Source organism: Narcine bancroftii, chromosome 2 (assembly GCF_036971445.1).
Source record: "Narcine bancroftii isolate sNarBan1 chromosome 2, sNarBan1.hap1, whole genome shotgun sequence".
Taxonomy (NCBI): domain Eukaryota; kingdom Metazoa; phylum Chordata; class Chondrichthyes; order Torpediniformes; family Narcinidae; genus Narcine; species Narcine bancroftii.
Genome location: NC_091470.1, coordinates 371,940,240 through 371,960,725, shown reverse-complemented (window position 1 = coordinate 371,960,725; position 20,486 = coordinate 371,940,240). Strand labels below are relative to the sequence as shown.

Below are 20,486 nucleotides of genomic sequence, written 5' to 3'. Positions count from 1 at the left end.
GGTGAACAGTAGTATTTTTAGGACACATGGAGTGGGGGGGGGGGGTTAGGGTGTTTCATGCAATCCCCATTTTGAAGCAAGAGGCAGCTCTGATCCTGTACAATCCCAGTGGAACAGATTGGGCACCAAAATGCTACCACAGCGCCAGTGACCCGGGTTTGAATCCAGCGCTGCAGTAAGGAGTTTGTACATTCTCCCCATCTCTGCGTGGGTTTTCCCCGGGTGCTCCAGTTTCATCCCACTCTCTAAAATGACAGGTGTAATTGGACAGCTCGGGTTTAAAAGGCCAGAATCAGCTTCTACTGTGCTGTAAATAAAATTCAAAATTTTATTTCCCACTATTGCTGCCTGATTTCCATTGGCTCTGATTCTGTTCCGCACTCAATGGGAAAGTGACCTTGGAAACTCCCCTGGATCTGGGCCTCAGAACCAGATTCCAGTAACAGATATACCTTAGGAAATCTGCAACACTGGCCTTCCATACAACTCTCTTACTCCACAACTACTGATGGAATGGCTGAGTATTCCTAGCAAGTTCTGCTCTTATTCCCGAGATTCTTGTTACTACTCGATTAAAAAGCCAGTTAAAAAGAATACTTTCGCTGCTATTCAGTCCCTCATATCCTGTCATCCCTCCTGACCTCTGGCACACATCACATTCCTCCCATAACCTCCATCTTCCTGGCACAGCCACCACAATCAGACCCAGCAGCCAGCTCAGCTTCGTCTGGCCAACACATGGCATTTACATTTCAACAATGACAAGTTGAAATGGAATGAAGAGTTAGTGTGGAGGCAACACACCAGGCATGACCTCTGGAGACACAATAGACTGCAGATGCTGGAACTCTGAGCAAAATTCCAGCTGCAGGAGGGACTCAGTGTCAGGCAGTATCTGTGTTGGAAAATGTACGGGCTGAGATGCTGCTTTCAAAATTGTCTTACAGCAGCACATTGACCCAAAACATTGACCATTTTCCTCCATGGATGTCATTCCTCCACAGTTTCTTTTGTGACGCACTGAATATTCGTTCCACCAGTGAAGGGGTTCACGATAAAGAACTAGACAAACCTCTGATGCTGTACAGGCAGTTATCAGTGAGTTTCACACACGCCGCCAGGTTCAGATGCTGCAATCTCTGCAAACAAGTCAACACCTCCAAACCGGAATCTACAATACATGAGAGAAGAAGAATCAGAGTGGCACATGGGAAGGCAGAGAGGCAGGATCGGGGCAGGAAAGATGGGGCTGTGCGAGTGTTACAGGGCAGAAGGTGGAGGAGAAAGCTGCGCGAGTGCAGACACTGGAATCTGCTGCTGGACGAACTCAGTGGGCCGAGTAGCACCAGTTGGAGAATGGTCGATATTTCCAGACGGAGCCTTTCATCAGGACGGAGTGTGTAGTGAGGAGATGGAGCCAGTATAACGAGGACAGGGTGGGAGGGGTTGGACAGGGGCCAGTCAGGGATCAGTGAGCCAGCGAGGGTGAAGGTTGAGGGACGGAGGTAGCTAACAGGCAGATGCCAGACAAAGGGAGGGAGAGGCAAGAGAATATGAAGGAGTCAGGTGCAGAAAGACGAATCAGAGTGGGTGATCAGTGGAGACGATGTGCTGGAATCTGATAAGAAATGGTGATGATTAGTGGAATCATGAGAGCTGAAAAGGAAGAGGTGAAGGACAGATGAGACCAGATGGAACAGAAGGGTGGTAAAGAGGGGAAAAAAAGGAAAATGTGGGTGGAAGAGGATGGAACCGGAGAGGGGGGAGAATGGGTGAGGGTGCATGGAGAGAGGGGGGAGAATGGGTGAGGGTGCATGGAGAGAGGGGGGAGAATAAGTGGTAGAGGAAAAGAGAGGGGACAGTGCACCTGAAGGCATTCGAGTGATATAATGAGGATATTAGAGCATCAAGGAGAAGGGGAAGGGGGAAAGAGAAGGGCAAGGATCACGAGAGGCATTGAGCCCACTCTGAGAGACACACAGGGGAGAGAGGTCAGTTAATAATGGGCTCCAGAGCAGCAGTGAGGTGGCAATGTTTGATGGCAGTGAAACGCTAGCTTTCCATTGATGCCCACCTGCAGAATGTAGGATGACACAGGGCGTCACAGTTATTGTAAAGCTATTACACCACCAGCGATCAATACCAGGGTTCAAATCCGGCGCTGTCGGTAAGGAGTTTGTACCTTCTCCCCATGTCTGCATGGGTTTCCTCTGGGGATCCCAGTTTTCTCCCACCATTGGTGGTAGGTCGATTGGGTGCAATTGGGCGGCACAAGCTCGTGGGCCAAAAGGGCTTGATTCCATGCTGCACATCTAAATTTAAAGTTATAACAAACCCTGGAGGAGGTGCAGGACAAGCAGTGGGCCAGAAATCGACACTGTACCTGTGATTAGGGAGCAGGACGTGAGGCTGAGGTATTTGAGGGAGTGGAATGCTCGCAGTTGCCGTAGGAGCTCGTTGGTGGCGTAGGGGTAGCAGTCGAGCACAAGCTTCTGAATCTTGCAGCCGAAGAAGACTTCAAAGGATTTGGGCCGCAGAAGGCGCCGATCGATCATGTGGATGAGGAGATGCTGAGCCAGCTCAGGAGTCAGGCAGGCCAGGCTTCGAGAGTACTGCATACTGGGTACTAGCAACAAAAGAGCCACGGTGAACATAACAAGAGCCTTGCGCCCAGTAACGAACATGAAACAACCCCAGTCACACAGTGCAAATGGTCACACACAGAGAGTATGGAGCAGAATTAGAGCAAAATGTGAGCCTGCAGATGTTGAGATTGTAGTTAAAAACACAGTAAAATGCTGGAGGAACTCAGCCAGTCTCACAGCATCCATATGAGGTAAAGATATGTTACTGACTTTTCGGGCTTGAGCCCTTCGAGGTATGAGCAAAACACAGGTAGAGTTCCTCCAGTATTTCACTGTGTTTTTATATACCCATACTGACCCTGCCCTGGGACTGAATGATGGGACGGTGTAGGTGGAGTGTTACTCAGTAACTAACAGGAGTGGTCAACCTTTTAATTTTAAATTTAGACATACAACAAGGCAGCAGGTCATTTTGGCCCACGAGTACGTACTGGGGATACAGGTTAATTGGTAGCATGAACTGATAGGCCAAAATGGCCTATTACCATGCCATATGCCTAAATTAAAAATTAAGTGATTGGTCACCCTTGGCTATGCTCTGGGACCATGTGACAGGACAGGCACAGGGAGCGTGACTCTGCATCTAACCTGCAATGGCAGAGATTGAAGAGACAGTGTAGAAGGAACTTCACTCTGATTAATCCCAGCACCACTGTTCAGGACTCTGCCAAACTTGCTCAAACCTGAGGAAGAGTCCGGTTCACAGACAGCCTTCTACGGATGCCCAAAGGTAGACATTTATTTCAGACACCACACAAAGCACATCTCCCGTTTCTCTCTCTATGACTGGCTCCTCTCTTGGCATTAAATCCTTTTGGCTGACCGTTCTTCCTGAATGTGTTTCCACTGCTCTTTCAGGACCACAACTTCCACAATAAACATGCTCCCATCTCTTTTCCCATCACCTCCAACCCGTGTCCACTATTCACAGACCCTGCCACCCCATCTTTCCACTCTGAGCACCTCTCTAATAGTCTCCCCTTCTCTGCTCGTTCCTCCCAGATGATGAGAAGCGCTTCTCATGGAACTGAATTCTTCCATTCCTGGTGACTCTGAATAGAATCTCCTCCATATTCTCATCAAGGCCCTGACATTCTCCAACTAGGCTGTCTACAGATGTACCATCACACCCTGCTTGCCAGTCCCATATCCCTCAGGAAATATTATACCTCCAGCTGCCTCCTTGTGCTCAGCACTCCCACACCTCCAAATCAAGCCTCCCTCAGGATTGCACACACCTGCCATCAGGGCCACGGCACTGCCAGTTGCCAGAGTGAACAGCGAGGGCACTGGCGTGGCTCGGCAAAGCTTCTTCTGCCAGGACTGTGGTGGGTGGCAATGCTGGCTCTCTGCTGCTTTGTTTAGGCGATTCAAGGCTGCCTGAGCCAAGACACTGGGAAGATCCTGCTGCTTCCGACTCTCCTGAGTTGCCAGCTCCTCTCTGCCCTCCCTGCAGCACAAAGCAAGGTGATTCAGATTGAAGAGAGTAATAAGAAAAGGGTAAGTCAACACTAGTGATCATGAACATGTGCAGAGACCGGGAAAAATTACTCTAAATTGTCCTGTTAAGCAGTCCCATGATGAAAATGGCAATGAATTGGTTGAGACAAAAGCTCTTTCTGCGTTGGCCGCTCTCTCTCATCCACACTGCCTCTCCCCTCAACACACGCACCCCGCTTCCCCCTTCAACACACACACCCCGCCTCCCCCTTCAACACACACAGCCCGCCTCGCCCCTCAACACACATACAGCCCATCTCGCCCCTCAACACACATACAGCCCAACTCGCCCCTCCACACACATACAGCCCAACTCGCCCCTCCACACACAGCCCGCCTCCCCCCTCAACACACACACAGCCCGCCTCCCCCCTCAACACACACACAGCCCGCCTCGCCTCTCCACACACACAGCCCGCCTCCCCCCTCAACACACACACAGCCCGCCTCTCCACACACACAGCCCGCCTCTCCACACACACAGCCCGCCTCTCCACACACACAGCCCGCCTCTCCACACACACAGCCCGCCTCTCCACACACACAGCCCGCCTCTCCACACACACAGCCCGCCTCGCCCCTCCACACACACAGCCCGCCTCGCCCCTCCACACACACAGCCCGCCTCGCCCCTCCACACACAGCTCGCCTCGCCCCTCCACACACACAGCCCGCCTCCCCCCTCAACACACACACAGCCCGCCTCCCCCCTCAACACACACACAGCCCGCCTCCCCCCTCAACACACACACAGCCCGCCTCGCGTCTCCACACACACAGCCCGCCTCGCCCCTCCACACACACAGCCCGCCTCGCCCCTCCACACACACAGCCCGCCTCGCCCCTCCACACACACAGCTCGCCTCGCCCCTCCACACACACAGCCCGCCTCGCCCCTCCACACACACAGCCCGCCTCCCCCCTCAACACACACACAGCCCGCCTCCCCCCTCAACACACACAGCCCGCCTCGCCCCTCCACACACACAGCCCGCCTCGCCCCTCCACACACACAGCCCGCCTCGCCCCTCCACACACACAGCCCGCCTCTCCACACACACAGCCCGCCCCTCCACACACACAGCCCGCCTCGCCCCTCCACACACAGCTCGCCTCGCCCCTCCACACACACAGCCCGCCTCCCCCCTCAACACACACACAGCCCGCCTCCCCCCTCAACACACACACAGCCCGCCTCCCCCCTCAACACACACACAGCCCGCCTCGCGTCTCCACACACACAGCCCGCCTCGCCCCTCCACACACACAGCCCGCCTCGCCCCTCCACACACACAGCCCGCCTCGCCCCTCCACACACACAGCCCGCCTCGCCCCTCCACACACACAGCCCGCCTCGCCCCTCCACACACACAGCCCGCCTCGCCCCTCCACACACAGCCCGCCTCGCCCCTCCACACACACAGCCCGCCTCGCCCCTCCACACACACAGCCCGCCTCGCCCCTCCACACACACAGCCCGCCTCGCCCCTCCACACACACAGCCCGCCTCGCCCCTCCACACACACAGCCCGCCTCGCCCCTCCACACACACAGCCCGCCTCGCCCCTCCACACACACAGCCCGCCTCGCCCCTCCACACACACAGCCCGCCTCGCCCCTCCACACACACAGCCCGCCTCCCCCCTCAACACACACACAGCCCGCCTCCCCCCTCAACACACACAGCCCGCCTCGCCCCTCCACACACACAGCCCGCCTCGCCCCTCCACACACAGCCCGCCTCGCCCCTCCACACACACAGCCCGCCTCGCCCCTCCACACACACAGCCCGCCTCGCCCCTCCACACACACAGCCCGCCTCGCCCCTCCACACACACAGCCCGCCTCGCCCCTCCACACACACAGCCCGCCTCGCCCCTCCACACACACAGCCCGCCTCGCCCCTCCACACACACAGCCCGCCTCGCCCCTCCACACACACAGCCCGCCTCGCCCCTCCACACACAGCCCGCCTCGCCCCTCCACACACACAGCCCGCCTCGCCCCTCCACACACACAGCCCGCCTCGCCCCTCCACACACACAGCCCGCCTCGCCCCTCCACACACATAGCCCGCCTCGCCCCTCCACACACACAGCCCGCCTCGCCCCTCCACACACACAGCCCGCCTCGCCCCTCCACACACACAGCCCGCCTCGCCCCTCCACACACACAGCCCGCCTCGCCCCTCCACACACACAGCCCGCCTCGCCCCTCCACACACACAGCCCGCCTCGCCCCTCCACACACACAGCCCGCCTCGCCCCTCCACACACACAGCCCGCCTCGCCCCTCCACACACACAGCCCGCCTCGCCCCTCCACACACACAGCCCGCCTCGCCCCTCCACACACACAGCCCGCCTCGCCCCTCCACACACACAGCCCGCCTCGCCCCTCCACACACACAGCCCGCCTCGCCCCTCCACACACACAGCCCGCCTCGCCCCTCCACACACACAGCCCGCCTCGCCCCTCCACACACACAGCCCGCCTCGCCCCTCCACACACACAGCCCGCCTCGCCCCTCCACACACACAGCCCGCCTCGCCCCTCCACACACACAGCCCGCCTCGCCCCTCCACACACACAGCCCGCCTCGCCCCTCCACACACACAGCCCGCCTCGCCCCTCCACACACACAGCCCGCCTCGCCCCTCCACACACACAGCCCGCCTCGCCCCTCCACACACACAGCCCGCCTCGCTCCTCCACACACACAGCCCGCCTCGCCCCTCCACACACACAGCCCGCCTCGCCCCTCCACACACACAGCCCGCCTCGCTCCTCCACACACACAGCCCGCCTCGCCCCTCCACACACACAGCCCGCCTCGCCCCTCCACACACACAGCCCGCCTCGCCCCTCCACACACACAGCCCGCCTCGCCCCTCCACACACACAGCCCGCCTCGCCCCTCCACACACACAGCCCGCCTCGCCCCTCCACACACACAGCCCGCCTCGCCCCTCCACACACACAGCCCGCCTCGCCCCTCCACACACACAGCCCGCCTCGCCCCTCCACACACACAGCCCGCCTCGCCCCTCCACACACACAGCCCGCCTCGCCCCTCCACACACACAGCCCGCCTCGCCCCTCCACACACACAGCCCGCCTCGCCCCTCCACACACACAGCCCGCCTCGCCCCTCCACACACACAGCCCGCCTCGCCCCTCCACACACACAGCCCGCCTCGCCCCTCCACACACACAGCCCGCCTCGCTCCTCCACACACACAGCCCGCCTCGCCCCTCCACACACACAGCCCGCCTCGCCCCTCCACACACACAGCCCGCCTCGCCCCTCCACACACACAGCCCGCCTCGCCCCTCCACACACACAGCCCGCCTCGCCCCTCCACACACACAGCCCGCCTCGCCCCTCCACACACACAGCCCGCCTCGCCCCTCCACACACACAGCCCGCCTCGCCCCTCCACACACACAGCCCGCCTCGCCCCTCCACACACACAGCCCGCCTCGCTCCTCCACACACACAGCCCGCCTCGCCCCTCCACACACACAGCCCGCCTCGCCCCTTCACACACACAGCCCGCCTCGCCCCTCCACACACACAGCCCGCTTCGCCCCTCCACACACACAGCCCGCTTCGCCCCTCAACACACACAGCCCGCCTCCCCCCTCAACACACACACAGCCTGCCTCCTCCCTCAACACACACACAGCCTGCCTCCCCCCTCAACACACACACAGCCTGCCTCCCCCCATCCTCAACACACACACAGCCTGCCTCCCCCCATCCTCAACACACACACCACCCTCAGCACTATCCTGTCACAATCTCCTAGGGCATGGATTGGTCTCAAACTCCAGCTCCCTCAACACCATCACTTCAAACCCCTCTGCTGCAGGAAAAGCATGGAGGCCTACAGGGTGTGGTGGACACCAGAGGTGCTGGGACACATTATGACATTATGGACAAGAAAGTCAATGGTTTAATTTAAAATGCTGAAACACATGAATAAATTGATTTTAAAAAGCAAGTTTTGGCTCAGAGTAAAAATCTTGCACAGCAGGGACATTTTTGGACATGGTCTGGTCTGGGGACTTCATGGTGCTCATTGCCCTGGTCATAGTGGCCATTTACAAATGCAGGAAGTAAAATGCATGGGGTGTTGGGAAGGAGAAATCTATGTCAACTGCCTGTCCTGATCTCTGATGTCCTATGGAGGCAGCAATTTGACGTCTGCTGGGTCACTGTGGGTCTTCCTGGGTTAATAAACACCATATGTTTTAACAAGATTATTTTAAGGTTTAAAAACACAAAAATTGAGGGTAGAATAAAAATGCCTGATACAACAGTAAAGCTCTCTAACATGGTGACATTAAAGACAGACAGGGAAGTGTCTGACTGTAAGGGGCACCGGGCAATGTTGGTGGCGAATCTTTGTCTACCTTATGGCAGACTAAGGGCAATTTCTAATAATATGACGTTTTTGTTTTGTTACAGGACAATAACTAGTATCTGATCAGATTTGAAATGACCCTCCTGCAAGGCTTTTCTGTGAAGGGTTGAGCTTTGTTGGTCTGCTTTCTGGAGGATGCTTCGACATATAAATACAGTAAAATGCCCATTATCTGGAATTCAAACAACCAGCAGTCTCAAACGAGTGGCAAAAAAAATTGCAGAAAATAAATAAGTAAAAAAATACAAGTTTAAAATTGCCGCCCCCGAGCAGTTAGTTTGCCAATCACGTGATATGCAGTCTCAAGCAACCAGCAAATTCACTAACTATCCTCATAGGTGTCACATACCGGGGTTTTTTTTTTTTTTTTTTTTTACAGTGAATAAATTGTAGGCAGAGTATGGTTGGTATAATGGTTAGCGCAATGCTGTTACAGCGATCAAGACTGGGGTTCGAATCCCACGCTGTCTGTATAGAGTTTGTGTGTTCTCCCCATGTCTGCATGGGTTTTCTCTGGAGGCTCTGGTTTCTTCCCACCATTCAAAAAACATACCGGGTGTGGGCTCGAGGGCTGAAGGGACCTGCTACTGTGCTGTTGTCTAAATTTAAAATTTAAATTTAAAATTTAAATGATTGTTGATCAAAGGTGAATCAACAAGAGACTATTCGAACCCACCTCAGACGATTACCCTGATTGGGCCACTGATAACGAGGTTCAAAGTTGCTTCTGATTCGGTGTCCATTTTGGCGGAAAATCGTTTCTGGGTCAAAGGCTAGAAAACAAGTCAATTTTATTCTCCATTAAAGAATGAGAATTAAACTCTCACAGATATGGTACAGACCAATTAGTAATTAGCCCATTTAGCTTTGTCTCTCTTGCTGAACGGTTCCTATATTGACCATGTTCCCATTCTCCTTTCCTCTGTACAATCTGACAGTGTTGGCACTAGGTGGTGCCAGGTTTTCCTTGGCGACAGTTAACTCTTGACATTTTCTTTCCATCTATCGTCATGGTATCTCAAACCTTTTTCTTGACTTGAGGCTTCCAATGAGACACATGAGACAGAAACAGTCCTTCCAATCACTGAGTGCACAGTGACCTTCAGTCCACCATTTACACTCATCCAACATCAACGTAAAACTCCCCACAAAGTCTACCATCCACAGACACGCCAGGGCCATATTAACCCACAAAGGAACACTACAGCACAGAAATGGGCCCTTCAAGTCAATGCTAAACTATTTACAGTATTCTGGTAGCAAAAACACCAAAATGTTGGAGGAACTCAGCCAGTCTTTCCAGCATCAAAAGGATACAAAGATACATTTCTGACATTAACGCCTGAGCCCTTCTTCAAGGAAAAAAAAATCAGAAAGGCAGAAGCCGAATATATCAGAAAGTTTCAGAATTCCAACCAACAAAAAGGTGTTCATTGAATGAGTTAAGGGGCTTGGTGGAACTGCAACAGCATTATTCTGTACAAGGGCCACAGGTACCAAGGACTGCCCTCCTTCACAGGTGCTCAGCAAGGAGAAGATGCTGTCTGAGACACAAGGTGACTCAGTACAAAAGAAAACTGAACTTGAACCCCGCACCGACCGTCAACCTCACACCTCAACCCCAAACCCACACCTAACCCTATCCCCAACCCCACACCTAACCCTATCCCCAACCCCTCACCTAACCCTATCCCCAACCCCTCACCTAACCCTATCCTCAAGCCCTCACCTAACCCTATCCCCATCCCCACACCTAATCCTATTCCCAACCCCACACCTAACCCTATCCCCAACCCCACACCTAAGCCTATCCCCAACCTTACACCTAACCCTATTCCCAACCCCACACCTAACCCTATCCCCAACCCCACACCTAACCCTATCCCGAACTGCACACCTAATCTTATCCCGAACCCCACACCTAACCCTATCCCCAACCCCACATCTAACCCTATCCCGAACCCCACACCTTACCCTATCCCGAACCCCACACCTAACACAATCCTTTTTCCTTGAAGAAGAGCTCAGGCCCAAAATGTCGGCAATATATCTTAGTCTTCTATAGATGTTGAAAAGACCGGCTGAGTTGCTCCAGCATTTCCCTGAGCCCTTCTTCAGGAGTGCCGAAAATCAGGAGGAGGGGAAGGGGGAGGAATACAGATAACAGTAGCATAGGCTAAAAGGTAAGTAATAAGGGTTTACAGCTGGAGGCCAAGTCATTGGGTGTATTTAAGGCAGAGATTGACAGGTTCTTGATTAGCCAGGGACCAGGGCATCAAACATTAAGGGGAGAGGGCCGGGCAGTGGAGCTGAGTGGGGAAATGGATCATCTCATGATTGAATGGTGGGGCAGACTCAATGGGCTGAATAGCCTATTTCTGCTCCCATGTCTTATGGTCTTTTACAGCAAGAGTGGCAATACTTCTACAAGACAGTACAGCGCAGGAACAAGCACTTCAGCTACAATGACTGTACGGAACATGAAGCCAAATTAAACTAAATCTCTTCCCACTCCACTTCCCTGTGACTATTTTACCTACATCACCAATACCTGTGGCAGCCTGTTCCCAGTGCTCACCCCTCTCTGTAAAATACTTATCCCGCAAATAGAACCATAAAACACTACAGAACAGAAACAGGTCCCTTTGGTCCTTCTAGTCTGGGCTGAACAATTTTTTTTGCCTCGTCCCACTGATCTGCACCCAGTCCATATTTCTCCATACCCCTCCCATCCATGTATCTGTCCAAATTCTTCTTGAATGTTAAAATTGAGCCCACTTTCACCACTTCATCTGGCAGCTCGTTCCACACCCCCACCACTCTCTGTGTGAAGAAGTTCCCCCTCATGTTCCCCTTAAATTTTTCCCCTTTCACCCTTAACCCATGTCCTCTGGTTTGTATCTCACCCACCCTCAGTGGAAAAAGCCGATCTACATTTACTCTGTCTATGACCCTCACAATTTTAAATCCCTCGATCAAATCTCCCCTCATTCTTCTACATTCCAGGGAATAAAGTCCTAACCTGTTTAACCTTTCCCTGTCACTCAGTTCCTGAAGTCCGGGCAACATCGTAGTAAATCTTCTCAGCACTCTTTCTATCTTATGGATATTTTTCCTGTAGTTCGGTGACCAAAACTGCACACAATGCTCCAAATCTGGCCTTACCAATGTCCTTTACAACTTTACCAAAACATCCCAGCTCCTGTACTTAATACAAATCCTTTCACCATTTCCCTCTCCCCTTAAACGCAGGTCCTCTCAGGTATACTTTTCTAGTTGTAAACTATTCCAAGAAGACAAACTGCTATTTATTTTCGGTTGACTAACCAGGAGGGATCAGCAAATGCTGCGGGATGATATTCGCCACCTCCTCTTCTTCAGAATCCTCACTGGGCTCCTCTTCATTGGGGTGCCTGCCGCTCTCCGTGGATGCCAGCCTCTGCCCTCGCCCTGCATCACACATGGATAGTGTGGAATTAGCAGTCAGGAAGAGTTCTGTGCTTTAGACGGGACACCAACATCTGATTCCAGCCTCACGACGAATCCCAAGTGTTGTTCAAACTTTGCTAGTACATGTGTTGAAAGTGAGGCTTCATTTATGAAAGCTGCTGATCATTCAGACATGAATCGATATGGAATTGGGAAAACCAGGTCTCAGCAGAATGAAGGGATTTAATGATGATGGCATTTCATGGAACAGCCTTGACCCTTGCTCCTCAACCTGCTTTCATCCACAGACCATCAAAAGTATTCCTATTCTTTCTATGTACCTCCAATAACAGTTGGTTCTCAACCTTTATTTTCCCCATTCATAAACCATCTTAAGTAATCCCTTACTAACCACAGAGCACCTATGATGTCCTATGCCCATAGGTGCTTTGTGATTAACAAGGAATTTCTTATGAAAGCATGTGAATGGGGAAAAAGGTTGAGATCTACTGTCCTATTATGTTATGTTATTACAAGCCCATGGGCCATCAGTTGAGGGGGAGCTGCTGTGCTAGAGCCTCTTCTATATTGAGAATATTTGATCTTGTCTCTCAAATTTACACCTTGTTTAACATTTTACTTGTTTATTACATCAGTAATGGGTCTTTGTCATGGTGTGTGGGCCACCTATAATAAACCCACTGGTTGAAAAATGCTGCCACATTGTGTCACCCCTGACCTGGGAGTGTGTGACAAGATAACATAGAAAGAACTTGGTCTACTTGGTATCTAACCTTTGTTGTCTCTTCCCTGGAAGTATGCGATTGGAATGTACTCCCTGTCTGGGAGGTTGAGGGGATAGTGTGAAGAGTATTAATGGAAAATGATGGAAGGCTCTATGGGCTCCATTCTGTGTACAGGATGCACCACAGTGAGAGTGACAAAGGACAAGGGGAGTTTGATGAAAGTGCCCTGGTGAGAGGAATCCATTACCTGAGAGCCACAATCAGTGTCTTGTGCCACTCTTACCCCAGCAGTGCGTTGATCTTGATGGAGATTCCATTAGCACAGGCATCCCAGCCCCTCTCACATCTGGATGGTTCCTGCGTCCTGGGGCAGATGCAAGCTCTTCCCTGTTAGGGGCTGGCAAGTTGCTAGCCACCTGGTGTCCCAGAGCCTGCCCTCGGCCCCAGGCACGATGAGGGGAGGGTTGCTGGGCCTCGGGCGCCCCTGCCTGCAGCTCCACCACACCACTCTTCAGAGAAATGTCTCCACTGGTGTTACCACTTGTCCTCAAAGTATAGGCACCCGGCGGCAGGCCTGGAGAGGCAGCGGGCGCACGCTGCTCATTCTGTACACATAGTGTGGCAGTGGGACTCAGCCCCAAGTCTGTCAACGTGCTGCCCAGCTCACAGCTTGTGAAATGTCTCTTGGGAAAGCTCTGGAGGAGGGAAATGGAGTGAAGCTCAGGGCATCGTTGTGTGATGTACTCCTTCACGGTCTCCAACACGTCTCCCTCTTGGAACCTCTCCCGCAGTGAGTCTCCTGACGGAAGTCTGATCTAATGCAAGGAAACATCAGCAGAGGGAGCAATGACACGTATTTGTTATCAAAGGATTCATTACCCAGAGAACAGCAAAAAGTGTGAAGGAATGACCAGTGGTGTTCTGGAGGGATCGGTGTTGGGACCCCTGTTGTTTGTGATATACATTAATTACTTGGATGAAAATGTGGGTGGGTGGGTTAATAAGTTTGCAGGTGATACAAAGATTGGCAGAGTTGGGGACAGTATAGTGAGCTTTTAAAGAATACAACAGGATACAGACCAGTTTCAGATATGGGCAGAGAAATGGCAGATGGAGTTTAACCCAGACAAGTGTGAAGTGTTGTACTTTTGGAGGACAAAGGGGAATGTATATACTGTTTGGTCTTGTGTAAAAGTTGATACCATGTAAATGATGACCCCCCCACTATTTTTGGCCCAGAAATCTGGTATTTTCTATATATCGCAGGTAAAAGTCGACCCGTCTCTCACCTTGGCCCCAGCTGCCCACCCATCAGTGCTCCCGACGCCTCGAATGCAGACTTCCCACCTTGGCCCAGGCCACCCGCCCATCGGAGCTCCTGACGCCTCAAATGCAGACTTCCCTCCTCGGCTCTGGCCACCCGCGCATCAGAGCTCCTGACACTTCAACCACAGACGTCACCTCGGCCAAGGTCACTCAGCCATCAGAGCTCCCGATGCCTTGAATACGAACTTCCCACCTTAGCCCTGGCCATCCACCCATCAAACTTCTGACGCCTCAAATGCAGACTCTTGTCTAGGCCCTGGCTCCCAATGACTCCAAGACACAGATACTAACCACGGCCAAAATTCGTATCCATGTAATAGTCGACCCCATAAATTTAATGTTAAAAAATTATCTACAAAATTCAACTATTTCATGAGCAAATCTGGTAGTTAAATGGGAGGATTCTGAATCGCACTGATGTGCAGAAGGATCTAGGTCCAGGTTCATAGCTCATTGAAAGTGGCCACACAAGTAGATAGGGTGGTAAATAATGTGCTTGACTTCATTGGGTGAGCATTAAGTCCAAGAATAAGGAGGCCACGTAGCAGTTCTGGTAGGCCTCACTGGGAATACTGTGCACAATTTCAGTCCCCATTACAGGAAGGATGGAGAGGCTTTGGAAAGAGTTTACCAGGAGGTTGCCTGGTATAGAAACTATAACCTATGTGGAAAGATTGGACAAACATGGTTTGTTTGCTTTGGAGTGTCAGAGGCCAAAGGGCGACCTGGTAGAGGTTAATAAAATCACAAGAGGCATTGACATGGTGGACAGTCAAGAATATTTTCCCCAGGGTAAAAGTATCACACATTAGAGGATGTGCATTTAAAGTCAGGAGAAGGAAGCTTAAGGGAGATGTGCGGGGAAAATATTTTATGCATTGAGTGATGGGTGCCTGGAACGGGTTTCCAGGAGCAGAGGTGGAAGTGAGTACAATAGAAACATAGAAGATAGGAGCAGGAGTAGGTCATTCGACCCTTCGAGCCTGCTCCACCATTCAACGAGATCATGGCTGATCTTAAAGTTCAGTACCTCGTCCCCGCCTTCTCTCCGTAACCTTTAATACCCCTATACTGAAGAAATAGATCTAATTCCCTCTTAAATATAATGAACCTGCCTCTACTGCCCTCTGTGGCAATGAATTCCACAGATTCACCACCCTCTGGGTAAAGAAATTCCTCCTCATCTCTGTCCTAAATGGTTTTCCTATTATCCTCAAACCATGGCCCCGGGTTCTGGATTTTCCCATCCTTGGAAACATCCCATCTGCATCCATTCTGTCCAGTCCTGCCAGAATTTTATAGGTTTCTATGAGATCCCCTCTCAATCTTCTAAACTCCAGCGAGTTCAATCCCAATTTGCACAATCTTTCCTCCTAAGTCATTCCTGCCATTCCAGGTATCAGCCTGGTGAATCGCCTCTGCACTCCCTCCATTGCAAGAACATCCTTCCTTAGATAAGTGACCAAAACTGCACACAATACTCCAGGTGGGGTCTCACCAAGGCCCTGTACAGCTGCAGTAAGGTATCCTTGTTCCTATACTCAAACCCTCTTGATATGAAGGCCAACATACCATTTGCCTTTTGAACCGCCTGCTGTACCTGCATGCTCGCCTTCAGAGACTGGTGTACAAGTACCCCTAGGTCTCTCTGCACTTCCCCATCTCTTAATCGATTGCCATTCAAATAGTCATCTGCCCTCCAGTTTGTATTACCAAAGTGGATAACCTCACATTTATCCACATTGTAGTGCATTTGCCATGGATCTGCCCAGTCCCTCAATTTATCCAAATCACACTGGAGCTTCCTGACCCCCTCTTCCGTGCACACAACCCCTCCTAGCTTAGTGTCATGTGCAAATTTGGAAATATTACATCCAATCCCCTCATCCAGATCATTAATGTAAATTGTGAACAGCTGGGATCCCAGTACAGATCCCTGTGGCACCCCACTGGTCACCGCCTGCCACTCAGAAAACGAGCCATTTATCCCAACTCTCTGTCTTCTACCTGCCAACCAGTTCTAAATCCACATCAATACTTTGCCCCCAATCCCATGAGCCTTGATTTTGGAAGCCAGTCGTTTATGCGGGACCTTATCGAAGGCCTTTTGGAAGTCCAGGTACACCACATCCATTGGCTCTCCCCCATCTATTTTACCTGTCACCATCTCAAAGAATTCCAATAGATTTGTCAAGCACGATTTACCTTTTGTAAATCCATGTTGACTCTGTCCGATCCCTTCTCTGCTAGTCATATGCTCCGCTATTACATCTTTAATAATGGATTCCATCATTTTGCCCACTACTGATGTAAGGCTCACCGGCCTATAATTCCCCGCTTTTTCTCTACCCCCCTTTTTAAATAGTGGGGTAACATTAGCTACCCTCCAATCCATGGGTACTGATCCTGAGTCTGTCGATAGTGATATTTAAGACCATTCGAGGTGGACTTGAGTATGAAAGAATGGGGGGGTGGGGGGTGGGAAAGAGATATCTGTCACGTGCAAACAGAAGAGTTTTTGTTTGATTTGGATATCCTGTTCAGCAGACATGTGGGCCTGTTCCTCCTGTACTGATCTATATCGCTCTCATAGAGAACGATTGAGGAAATCATCATGAAAGGGAGGGAGGGGGAGACATAGGGTCAGGGATGGGGGGGCTGGGGGGCACAGAAAATGACTGGTGGAAATGGGAAATGTGCAGGATGGCTGGTACTGATAATAAAAACTGGCAAGTAGGATTGGGTTCAGATATGCTCTCACCATGCATTGAGCAAGCTGTGTGTGGGGGAAACTCCGTGGAGAGCAAGAAAGGCAAGAAGGGAGATCCAGCTGTCAGGGATGTGCTGAATGGTAAAAAGGGGACTTTGGGTAGAGAGTGAGATGGGGGATGGGGAGCTGAAAAGAATCATCAGGATGTTGCTGGGATCAGAGGAATTGTTACACGGAGAAACTGGGGCTGTCGTCCCTAGAGCAAATTGGAGGGTGGCTTGATAGAGGTTTATAAGGGTTTATATACAGAGGATAGTGTTATGGACCTTGGACAATTTTATTTTTGACTGAGGACAGGACTGAACCTACTTCGGGGGATTTGTCAGCTACTAGGAACTGTAGTAGTGTTGAGCTACCAATAAGGAACTTTGACAGCTGTCAAACCACGGAAACCACGCGCTGGAAGTCTGTGGGCTCGCAGGAGAGCGAGCCTGTAGCTGTTAACCTCTCTCCCACCAATGGGGAGAGCTAGAAGCATGCGTTGGGCAGTTTAAAAAGCTTAGTGCACTGATTTCGGGGAGGGTAGTCGGTGGATTGCAGGCAGTCAGATAGTCGGTCTGATGGTGAGTGCTCACCCAGCCCTTCAGCCACCCACTCACTGAGTTGCTTTGTTCACGGGTGCTAGGACTGTCATCTGGAGCTGTCAGTGTGGTCACTCAGTAGTTTTAGTGGAAAAAGGAAGACTTAGCTACCTTGGCCAGCATTGTTGTTCTGACAACAGTTTTGGAAACTCTGATACCCAGAGGGCATGTGGGACTGACCAGTGCCTCTCCTGTCGCCTTTCAAGAAGAGGACTTCGTGTCACAGGAGTCACAGGACCAGTCAAGCCAGGGTGTCCAAAGGAGAGGACTTGTGTGACAGAAGGTCACTTGGAGGGCTTTGGAGGCAATGAACCTCGTGTGGTGACTAAGAGGTCACTATGAAAATTCCCGGGTGAAGGAAGGAAAGGTGATTGTTGCCACATTCGAAATTCAAGCAAGTATCATGTTCCCCTGACAGGGTTGTGAGTCTAGAGGGACCACGGTCATCTGGATACTGCCTCAAACTAAAAGACCAATGGGCAAGGAAACAAATCATCCCAAGCCTGGAGACTACATCTGTGAGCTGTTTCTTCTTGACTGACTGTCTTGACGTAATTGATGTGTGGGTTTTGTTTTGGGAATTTTATTTGATTGTTGGGGCATCTGAGCTTGGACTGTAATGATCTGGGCTTTTCCCCCCACATGTGCTCTATAAAATCTGTTGTTCGTATAGAGTTGCCATTAGGCTGGTGTTCAGATATTAAGTTTATTGGGTTAATCCATTTTGGGGGCAATAATAGGAAAGCTGAGTATTATTTAAATGGAGACAAGCTAGGGAGTGGGGAGGTGCAAATGGATCTGGGTGTACTTGTTCACCGGTCACTGAAGGCTAACATGCAGGTTCAGAAAGCTGTGAAGAAGGCAAATGGCATGTTGGCTTTCATAAAGAGGGGATTGGAGTATAGGAACAGAGACGCCCTTCTGCAGTTGTATAGGGCCCTGGTGAGACCCCACCTAGAGTATTGCGTCCAGTTTTGGTCTCCAATTTTGAGGAAGGACGTACTAGCTATAGAGGGTGTGCAGTGCAGATTTACAAGGTTAGTTCCAGGGATGGTGGGGTTGACATATGCTGAAAGGCTAGAAAAACTGGACTTGTATCCGATGGAGTTTAGAAGGATGAGGGGGGACATGATTGAGGTATACAAAATTATCAAGGGAATAGACAGGGTGAAGTCGGATTACTTGTTCCCAATGATGGGGGAGACGAGGACTAGAGGGCATAGTTTAAGAATACAGGGTAGGCCCTTTAGGACGGAGATGAGAAAACATTTTTTTACCCAGAGAAGTGTGAATCTGTGGAATGCTCTGCCACAGAGGGTGGTAGAGGCAGATTCGCTGATTATGTTCAAAAGAGAGTTAGATAAGACTCTAGTGGACAAAGGAGTTAAGGGTTATGGGGATAAGGCTGGAAAGGGGTACTGATGGTAGTGATCAGCCATGATCTGTAAAATGGCGGTGCTGGCTCGATGGGCCGAAGGGCCTACTCCAGCTCCTATTGTCTATTGTCTTAATTCTAATATTGTTAATTTGTTAATAAATTTTGTGCTAAACTTAACCCATTTGTTTATGCATATGTAAATTTCTGCTGGGGAACGTAACATTAGCAACAGACTTATCCCCAGGGTAGAGCAATATAAAACAGGAAGGCTCAAATTTAAGGTGAGAAAGGAAACATTTAAAGTGAATGTGAGGGACATATTCCCACCACCCCCCCCCCCACACACAGAGAGGGTGATGGGTATAATGAATGACTTTCCAGAGAAAGTTGCAGAAGGAAGTATAATCACCCTGATTAAAAGACTTTGAGAGGGATTGGGCCAACACAAGCAAATGGAACTAGCTCAGGTAACACCTATACCTGCAGGAGTGTACCGCCGGCCTACAGCAGGGGACAACACCTGTACCTGCAGGAGTGTACCGCCGGCCTACAGCAGGGGACAACACCTGTACCTGCAGGAGTGTACCGCCAGCCTACTGCAGGGGACAACACCTGTACCTGCAGGAGTGTACCGCCGGCCTACTGCAGGGGGCAACACCTGTATCTGCAGAAGAATAAGGGGACAGGACTGTCAATCCTTCAGGTTGTCAATCAGTTGGCCTGAAGAGATCAAGCCCCACCCGGTCGGATGTCAATCACCCTCCGGGATACAAGCCTGTGCCGGCCTCCCGAAGATCCCTCAGAGTTACTGCAGCTACAGCCAGCCTGGCTCTGTGGAAGTTTTTGTGGATTAAAGCCTGTTGTACAGTCTTTACCTTGTGTGTGTCTGATTCTGGTTAACAGCGCACCACAATTTAATCCACAGAATTTTCCCACGGCTGCCATGGAAAAACTCCAGCATACAGGGAACCTCGAAGTTGACCCACACCATCTGGAAGCCCAGACATGCTTCAAGATCTGGCAGGATCCTGGACTCAGATCGGAAGAGGTTGGTTCTATTCCAATCAAAGCTGGGACTCCACACCTTCCAGGCAACCATAGGCTGCTCCACGTAAAAGAGCGCAATGGACACTCTCGAGAACTTGTACAAGCCCCCCATGAATGCGGCCTGTGCAAGGTACCTCCTCAACACCTGAGCCCAGCAACCCAGGGAGATGGCTGAGTCTTACCTGGGACACCTGCAAGAGTTGGTCCGACCGTGTCTGGCTGAACCTGGGGTAGGTGCAGAGGAGGTCGAAAGGCTGATCTTGGACGCCTTCGTCCGATGGCTATGCTCAAGGGCCATCCGGCAGAAGCTACTGGAAGACTATCTACGCCCTAACCAAGACAGTGGAAGTGGTCCAAACCCTGGAAGTGGCAGCCTTGCACATCGAAGCCTTCGATTCCAGGTTCCCCCAGGCTCCCTCAAGGCCCTCTCACACTGCAGCTGCAGCCCCAGACCAAGCTGGGGAGGAAAACATTGCTGCAGCAGCTGCCTGGCAGCCGCCTGGCAAGCCTGTTAATACTATGGGTCCTGGTGTGGGTCAGACCGACAATCGTGCCAAAACTGCCCGGCTCGGAACCAGTATTGTTCCGATGCGGCAAGAAAGGCCACTTCGCTACACTGTGCCTCTCAAAACCAG

General features: G+C 51.7%; 1 protein-coding gene across 1 annotated transcript in view; it reads right to left on the bottom strand.

The window, feature by feature from the left end:
- The window catches only part of LOC138753139 (uncharacterized), an 80,977-nt gene that overhangs the window by 35,554 nt on the left and 24,937 nt on the right, over positions 1-20,486 (bottom strand). Inside the window, exons 7-12 of the mRNA XM_069915713.1 lie at positions 13,033-13,564; positions 11,902-12,024; positions 9,251-9,347; positions 3,884-4,095; positions 2,384-2,626; positions 1,073-1,171 (exon numbers count right to left, since the gene is read on the bottom strand). Coding sequence (XP_069771814.1) covers positions 1,073-1,171; positions 2,384-2,626; positions 3,884-4,095; positions 9,251-9,347; positions 11,902-12,024; positions 13,033-13,564 — 1,306 coding nt within the window. The remainder of the gene's footprint in view (positions 1-1,072; positions 1,172-2,383; positions 2,627-3,883; positions 4,096-9,250; positions 9,348-11,901; positions 12,025-13,032; positions 13,565-20,486) is intronic.